Source organism: Gavialis gangeticus, unplaced genomic scaffold, assembly GCF_001723915.1.
Source record: "Gavialis gangeticus isolate Ggan-Ray unplaced genomic scaffold, GavGan_comp1, whole genome shotgun sequence".
In the NCBI taxonomy this organism is placed as follows: domain Eukaryota; kingdom Metazoa; phylum Chordata; order Crocodylia; family Gavialidae; genus Gavialis; species Gavialis gangeticus.
In genome coordinates, this window is record NW_017728992.1 from 22,230,143 (window position 1) to 22,238,891 (window position 8,749).

The following is an 8,749-nucleotide window of genomic DNA, read 5'->3' on the forward strand; positions in this document are numbered from 1 at the left end:
CCATTTTTTTCCTGTTCTTTTTCTGGGTTTTTTTTTAAGTGATGGTGCCTGGGGTTGTGGGGATAGCCATCAGGGTCTGGGGGGTTCAAGTTAGGGGGGTGGGGCTGGGGACGCAGCCATTGTGGGGGCTGCAGCAACTGGTAGGGGATGGGGCCAGGTGGGGCAGCAATTGGGGGTCTGCGGAGGGATATGTGGGCCTTGCAAGGGAGGTGGTAGCCCCTGTGAGAGCCATTTGGCTGCTGTTGGGGGTGCCATACCACTTGTGTGGGGGCTGAACCCCCTGTTGGGGACCTGTACCCCTTGTTTTGGGGTTGAACCCCATGTTGGGGGCCAAATCCCCTGTTGGGGGAGGGCATACCTCTTGTGTGGGGGCTGAATCCACTGTTGGGGGCCCATACCCCTTGTGTGGGGGTTGAACCCCCTATAGGGGGCCTGTACCCCTTGTTTTGGGGTTGAACCCCATGTTGGGGGAGCCAAACCCCTTGTTGGGAGGGCATACCCTTTGTGTGGGGGCTGAATCCACTGTTGGGGGCCCATACCCCTTGTGTGGGGGTTGAACCCCCTATAGGGGGCATACCCCTTGTGAAAAGGCTGAACCCCCTGTTGGGGGGGCCAAATCCCTTGTGTGGGGGCCATCGCCCTGTGGGGGTGCAGCCAAACTTATTCATGAAACGTGTATTTAGATTCACTCTATTATTAGGATGAGAGTAGCTTTAACACTGTAAGATATATCAATAAAACACTGTCCAACTAATCGCTGTCTCTGTCTTGCTTTCTGTCTTTATAGTGGTCTTTTGTTTTACTTGTAGAGGAACATGGATTTTGGGATATTTTACAGAGTGACTTCGGGATTTTTTTTATCAGGGATTTTTCAGTTTTCCAATAGGGAACACCATAATTCCTGCTAGGGAGGCCAGTGGCAGGACCCTGCTTGCTCAGAGCTAGCATCTTGGACCCATCTGGCTGTGGCTAACCTCCTGGACAGATGGGGCCAAGAGGACATGCTTTGACAGTTCAAAGCAAGCTACCACACCTGGAACATTTTTCGGGTGATAGCTACCCAGATGGCTGGGCAGGGGGCACAAATGGCAGTAGTGCTGCACAAAGGCCAACCCTGCAACCGCAGTCCACTGGCAGCTGGCCCAGAGGGGCAGATGCCTCTACTGGCTGTGCAGTCCCCATCCAGATCTGGCAGGTGCACAACAGGTCACAGCCAAGCAGCACCCCCAACTGCCAAACTGTTGCAGTGGGTGCAGGGAGCTCTCACGGCTGCTTCAGCAGTCCAGCTGGCACAAGGGGTAGTGTCTCCGGGTACCAATTGGCTGCGCCCCAGATGCTCCTGAGAGCTAGTAGCCCTGAGCTACTTGCCAGGGCGGCTTTTTATACTGCTGCGGCCAGGACAGGGCAGCTTTTTTATACTGCTGAGGACAGCACAGGTGCTGGCCCCGGGCTCTAGTTCCCCCTGGCTGAAGGTCCGGGAGGAGCCAGGGAGGGTTATTTTGCCGCAAGTGGCACAATTTGCTCTACAACAAAGTGCATGTCCGAGCACATGCGCTGAAACAAAAAGCCCTGGCTCAAATTTGCACCGCTTCTCCTTGAGCTACTGCAAGCACACATGCTTGCATGTGTTGATGCACCCAGTGGGAGGGACCAGTGCCAGACTTCCAAGGCACGCAAAGGTGGCACCCTGTTCCTAAAACCCAATCCTAACATATCTCAGAGAGCCCTCTTCTCATTGAGAGCAAGTGTTTTCTTGGGCCAAAAAAATAAAAGCAGAAAATTTTTTAAATGGCTTATAGACGACTGCTGAAAAGGTGGACTTGGCTTTCTTACAAACAAGGCAATACTAGAGTTTGATCTTCAAGGACTAAGGGTAGACATACTTCTCTTTTGACCTACCCAACCAATATTCAGGAAGTCTATGTGTTTTACACTGCCACTTTTATGAAATTTTGGGAACCAGGGAAAATATAAAGAGGTTGATGATAATCTGACCTTGACTGTTCATTTGCTCCTTTTAAGCTTTTTTTTCTACATGTTTTTCCTTTGTTTGTCTTTAGTCAGTTGAATAATTTTATGCAGTGAAGGGTGGCAATTGCATGGGAAATAAACACTGATAAGCTAACGTCAGGGATTGGCAATCTTTTCTGAGCAGTGGGCCAAAATGACAGCTCACTCTGAGGCATGCTGATAGTTCCAACCTGGCCATTACCACTGCTGCTCCCCACCACTGAACTGCTGCTGAAGCAAATGTGAACCAAACACTGCAGAAACTCTCACCTTCCCTCCTCCACCCAGACAGATTGCCAACAATATCCAGTCTTCACAGACTGGATGAAATCTGGATTGAACCCACAGGTTGTAGGTTGCCAACCCTGGGCTAACACAGTCCATCATTTTGACCTTTGTTTGTTTTATCCCTTGGTAACTTTTCCTTTAGCACTAACAATAAATGGATCCAAGAAATGCTTTTTAGTAAAACTTGTGAACTGGAAGCTAACATGGTACAACCGCTTACTGCTTACATAATGAGGGCTAACAGTTCAACTCTGTGGGAGGATCCATTTCAAGAGTGCACCTTGAAATATGGTTGTCTCACTTCATTTTGTCTGCTAGGTTTTTCTCCAATTAAAATTAATTGTGGCTTTCTTCCCTCTCTCCTTTGCCCATAAACAGTTGGATGCTAGGCTTTAAAAGTCTAAATATTGCAATAATAGCACAAACAAGTAAACAAAACCTGCACGCTATCCTCCCCAGCAATCTGTCTCAAGGTATCTCAGAAGCTTTGCAGGGAGGCCGTTTGTGTATCAGAGGCATCTGTATCAAGGAAAGAGTTGACTAGCCAAAAGCTGTCATTAGGGAGTTAGGGACAGCCTTTGTAGGTTAGTTTAACTTGACCAGGCAGAACCGGTTGGAAACTGGACAGACATTCTCTTTGATCTGAGGAAATTCAGGCACATGCCTTCAGTGGCTCAGGGTAGAGGCCGGAGGACACTAGAGCAGCCCTCCCTTCCCTTGCACAGAGTTGAGCTGAGGGGGGTGTGGCCAGGTCCTGGCAGGACTCTCTCATTCAGGAGGTCTGCTTGCAACATCCCAGGATTTTCCCTAATGGCTGCACAAGGGGTGGGAGAGTTGTCAGACCCTTGCTAGCACTCTGAGGCAAGGTGGGGGGTGCAATGCATGCATCTGTTGATGATACAGAACTTTTCAATTTCCCTCCCTGCTTGTCATACTGTCTGCAGCAAACTGACAGGTGAGCAAAATAGCCCAGAGCTGATAAAAGCCTTTATCACCCAATTAGCAAAACAATAGCTTGTCTCCCCTTACTTCATACTCTTCTTAAACAGCTTACCAGGGGTGACCTGTTGATTAGCTCCAAAAACCCTGTCTGTCTGCCTGCCTGCCTGCCCCAATGATATTGGAGAGCCATGCACACAGACACCTCTCAGCATTAGCTAGCACACCACATGCCTGGAGTCTGTGCTGTAGAAGATGGGAGGGAGGGAGTGGGGGATAGGGCAGGGAGAAGCCAACACCCTGTTGTGTCTGCAGTCTCTGCCAGAGCCTTATACAGCACTAGCTAGCATACCACATGCTAGCTATGGTCTGTGCTGTGGGAGAGGGGAGGTAGGGATCCCTGCTTAAGCAGCAAGTGGTGAGAGGGGAGGGGGTGGGAGACACGGTGAAGTCAGCAGACCCTGCTATGTCTGCAAGTCTGTGCTGGACGAGCTCTGCCCAGGGAGCAGAGGGGAGGGGAAAGAGCCTCTGACGATCCTGCTATTTGATCATGGTACACAGTACTCCCGACTTAGCCACTGCACTACTCCTAATGATATGCTTTGTTACAGTTACGTTGTATGTTGCAGCTATAGCATTTTATGTAATGGAGCTGGATCGGTGGCACTTGGTCTCAGAGGGTGCTGTCCTAGTTTTTGCCATGATTCATTGCAGATAAATGAGTGATCTACTGTTCTGCCTTGATTGTCCAGGAATTAAAGGGTTGATTTTATATTTTGGTTAAATCTGTTCTATTTAGTCTATCAGCACCTGTCCTTTGTAAGTGGAAGGGAAGTGGGGCAGTTCAAAAAAATCTAATTCCCATGATTTAGCTTTACTTACTGTAGGGTAAGAACAAACAGATGAAACTGCAAGTCAGTTGACATGCTAGCAAGTGCCAAGTTCCCACTTAAAACAGCATAATTGTTAGTCTGTTGATACCTATGGTGAATATCCAGGAAAATATTTTTGAAGTGGCAGGGTAGGCTTTTTGGATGAATGGCAAGGAAAGACATTTTGTCTTGTAGCTTTCTTACTCTCTGAGATTTGGCCTTGCTGAAGAGGCTCGAACAACAAAACAACCGATGTTCAATGTTATTGTGTTCCTCCTGGATCCTCCCTGCCTTGTCTAGTAAGCTTCTTGATAAGTATTTTTCCTTAATAGTTTATAGAAGCAGAACAGTCTGAGATGCTCTGCTTTGCAGACTCCAGGCATCAGGCACTCTACACAAAAGATTAACTTCATGAGGCTTTCCTCACATGAGGAAACATTGTTTCAAATTGTTTTTTTATTTTTCCTTCTCTCACTATTTGTGCTGGAAGCTTTTCCTTGTACTGTTGGGTGATCTGGACTGATCTTGGAATAGGCACACAGGCACTTATGTCATTCCTAGCATTAATACTATTCTGAATAGTAGTATGCCACGATTTTTCCATAACCTGTCTTGAACACACAAGTGTAGTAAAAATTCATTTGATATCTTAATAGATAAAATCTATTAAGGTAGATAGATCTACCTTGATAAAATGGTAGAAATTTAAATGGGTGAGAGAGATCTGCAAAAACTTTTTTTTTTAAATGTGTGTTTAACCACTTTTTTTTTAAATGTGTTTTTAGTAAATTATGCTGTTGGCTCAGGAAAAAACACAGACTAGCAATACCTTACCCAGTGGGTGTTCATTGTAGGAGTAATGTCTAGTCCAAGTGACAGGAACCTCAGTGGGAAACTGCTATTGATCTTATGTACGTATAATTATTAGATTGGGAGAAAGAGAATAATCCTTTGTTTGACTGGAGAAAATCAAGCATTCTCCTGCAAAGAAATAAATATTGCTAATCCTGGGGTTTGAGCAGGAGTGTGTTTTCATTGGTCTTTTAAATATAACCATGCTGCATCCTTTCAAAAACTCCCAGAAGATTAAATCCAAAAAAAAGACAGACATTTAACAGAGTTCTTAAATCTCCTCCTCTCCCCTAACTCCCCTGAAAATTAGCTTGTAATGAAAATAATCAGGGCATATGTAATTTTTATGAACAATAGGAGGTTTTATTTATTATCAGTTGAAATGCTTGACTAATAATGGCTGAGTTAAAAATAATGTACATTTAAGATAAAATACATCCTACGTGTTCTCTAAATGCTTTGTTGAATTTGTACTCGGTACCAAAATAGTTAATAACACAGTAATTGTTTGTCAATACATTACAACAAATTGTAATCACCAGTGGCAGGGGAAATGCATGATTATTTAATTAGATGTTTATGGGTCTTGAAAACGTCTGCTTTCATGTGGGTGGTCTTTTATTTTGTCAACAGCTGATATCTAAATTGATTTCGCCATTTTTGGGTGCTTAACTTAAGATACTTTGAAGGGCCCTTGTGTTCAGTGTGCAAGTGTTCATCATTTTTAGCAAACCCAGATCTCCGTAGATATCACATGCTGAGCACACAAACTGGTAGGTCATTTTGCAAAAACACTGGTTCAGGTTTGCAAAGGGGCTTTTAAGCTTCCTGCACCCCCACTGTGTAGCCACCCAGGAGGAAGATACTGCACAGGTCTTGATCCAATGATGTGATCCACCATGGTTAATGCAATGTTATAAATGAAGGATTATGTTTCTGCTACCTCACTTTTCCAGCTAATATGTTACATGAAAGGTACAGTCAGATTTTGCTTGTTGTCATGCAGATATGAACAGATTTAGGTGCTGTTTCCTCTCAAGTCAATTCTGAATACAGCTTTATAAAATACTGAACATTTCTCTTGCTTTTAAATTGCTCAGTCATTAATATTTCAGCTTTTAAAATATTTTTCATTTTCTATTCTCAGACTCTCTTTCAGTCTCCAGTAATGATGCCAGTCCTCCCGCCTCAGTAACATCATTACAGCCTCATATGATTGGTGCACAGAGTTCACCAGGTCCCAAACGTCCTGGCAACACCCTAAGGAAATGGCTTACCAGTCCTGTGAGGCGCCTTAGCAGTGGAAAGGCAGATGGGCATGTTAAAAAATTGGCACACAAGCATAAGAAGAGTAGAGAGGTGCGCAAAAGTGCTGATGCTGGTTCTCAGAAGGACTCTGATGACAGTGCTGCTACACCCCAGGATGAAACTACTGAAGAGGTGAGTGTTTGGGGCAAACCTTTTGTGGCCTATGCTTGTTGGACATGACTTGGGTTCTCAGTGTTGGTATGCTAGGTGGTACTGTAGCCTGGCGATAGTTTCCTTTGCCTTTTTGTTTTTTGTAGGCAAAGTAAATATGGCATCTCCTACAACTCACCTGTCTCAAGTTTAGCACTCCCTTCAGTTTCACAGATCCCTTGAGTAAATAGTAGGACTGAGTGAGGAAAGCATTCTAATTTAAAAATAGAAAAGAGAGGGAAGGAAAATCTCTTGACTTCATATTCCATAGCAGAACTCCCCTTTCTCATGGTATGGAGAACTAATGTTCTGATAACGAGAAAAATTGCATGATTCTTTTTCTTCCTTTCCATTCCAGAAGAACCAAGGAAACAGGGCATGTGTTAGCTTGTTTGTTTTTAACTCCTTTGAAGCCAGATATTGCTAAAATGCAGGAATTTCAGACTGTTTGCTGTATTCTGGTGGATTGTCCTGGGAAATGGTTCGCTTTCTCTAATTGAAGGGTAGTTAGCATCTGTTAAATAATACATAATACATAAGCATTCAGGAAAAGCAAAGCAAAGAGAATGGAGAAGTCTTTCTACTGAATTTTTCCCCATGTTCATAACTCTCATATATAAATAGTCCTTGGATCCATTTTGATACCATTTGGACCAAATTTCTGTTTTGTACAGGTTGAAGTTAGTGCCATCCTAATGTATTCAAGGAGACAGACAGGTTTATGCTGTATTTTTTCACCTTTTACTTCCTTTAAATCTAAATATTGGTTGTATTATCTAAATAATGTTATTACCCAGATTACAGGTAATCTTGTGGCCAGGTCACCTACCAACATTCTCAGGTTAATTATGTAGAATATCAATTATTAGTATCTAATATAAACTTAGATATCTGGCATATTTTATTAGATTTAATGTATCAATTAGGGGATACAGTAGCAACTGGCAAGAAATGGACTCAGGACTTAGCACCATAAGGGTGTGAGGGCTGCAAGTTTGGGAATAATTTGGCGCTCTTCTCAAATGCCTGGCACTCCACTTGATACTGGCTGCCAACTAGACATTGAGCCATTAATTACTCCTCTCTGAGCCTGATGCTCTAGTCAGTTTTCTATCTACCTTCCAGTCCATTCATCCAGCCCATATTTCTTTAGATTGCCTGGGAGAATGTTGTGAGAGTTGTATGTTTCCTGGCTGCCTTACCTATCTAGATATTGCAAATTGCATGCTTTTGAAGGGATTAGATTTTTGGCAGCCAGGCCTTTTCTTTTGAAGAGATCTTTTCAGCTGTTTCTAGACTTGTCAAGTGGGTTATGAACATTGAGTAGTTGGGCTCGATCTACTTTGTGGTCCTTTGAAGGAGGTAAAGAAGTTTGAATGTCTTGATCTTTGCAGAGAGGTCGAAATGAGGGGCTAAGCAGTGGCACACTCTCCAAATCCTCCTCCTCTGGTATGCAGAGCTGTGGCGAGGAGGAAGGTGAAGAAGGAGCAGATGCTGTGCCACTCCCTCCACCAATGGCAATTCAGCAACACAGTCTACTCCAGCCAGATTCCCAGGATGACAAGGTAAAAGGAAAGCATGGAAAAAACTGATAAGCAGAGAGAGTTTCATCAAAGAGAACTCTTTCTTATCTAAGAATAAGCACTACTGCATTAAATGCGCATCATCTTGAAATGTTTAAAGCCTCATTGTGTCATTTTGGGGCAGCTTGGGTTTGACTACAGAGAAAATGTATAAATCGTATGCAATTGTACAGTTGAGTACAAAGCAGAAGTATTTTATAGGCAAGCTCAAAAGGATCTTACACTGATCATGGGGATGGGCATCTGTTTTGTGTGCCTATGAACATATAAACACATGCCTAATACATGCACCCTTTCTAGTGACTTCATTTTTTGTAAGCAGGGAAAAGTTAAGATTGGGAGCCATCGATTTTTCGAAGTGAAACCCTTTTACCCTGTATATTATTCAGCAAACAAATCTTTTTTTTTTTTAGCCTCACCTCTGAAATGTTTTGTGTATCTTCTTTCATATACACAGGTTGACTGAAATTAGGAATAAAGGTACAATAGCTTATTTGTTAAGAGAGACCATAGTTTTCCCAGTGTCTGTAATTAATTTCCCTCTACTATGACTCCACAATAGTTATTTGCATCCCAGAAATACTCAATGTACTTAAAAGAAAGAAGCAGCAGCAGGCATCCTTTTAGATTGAGAGTAAAAGAATGAATCTGAAAATGCAAACTTGGTCATTTTCAGTAGATGTGTAAATTCAACAAATGAATCTTACTGTCTTGTGACACAGTTGTTTAAAAAAAAAAAAAAAAAAA

General features: G+C 43.3%; 1 protein-coding gene across 4 annotated transcripts in view; it reads left to right on the forward strand.

Moving 5' to 3' along the window:
• The window catches only part of TRIO (trio Rho guanine nucleotide exchange factor), a 589,244-nt gene that overhangs the window by 538,590 nt on the left and 41,905 nt on the right, over positions 1-8,749 (forward strand). For all 4 annotated transcript variants that reach the window (XM_019521265.1, XM_019521285.1, XM_019521275.1 and 1 more), the window contains exons 35-36: positions 6,109-6,401; positions 7,814-7,984. In XM_019521265.1, coding sequence (XP_019376810.1) covers positions 6,109-6,401; positions 7,814-7,984 — 464 coding nt within the window. The remainder of the gene's footprint in view (positions 1-6,108; positions 6,402-7,813; positions 7,985-8,749) is intronic.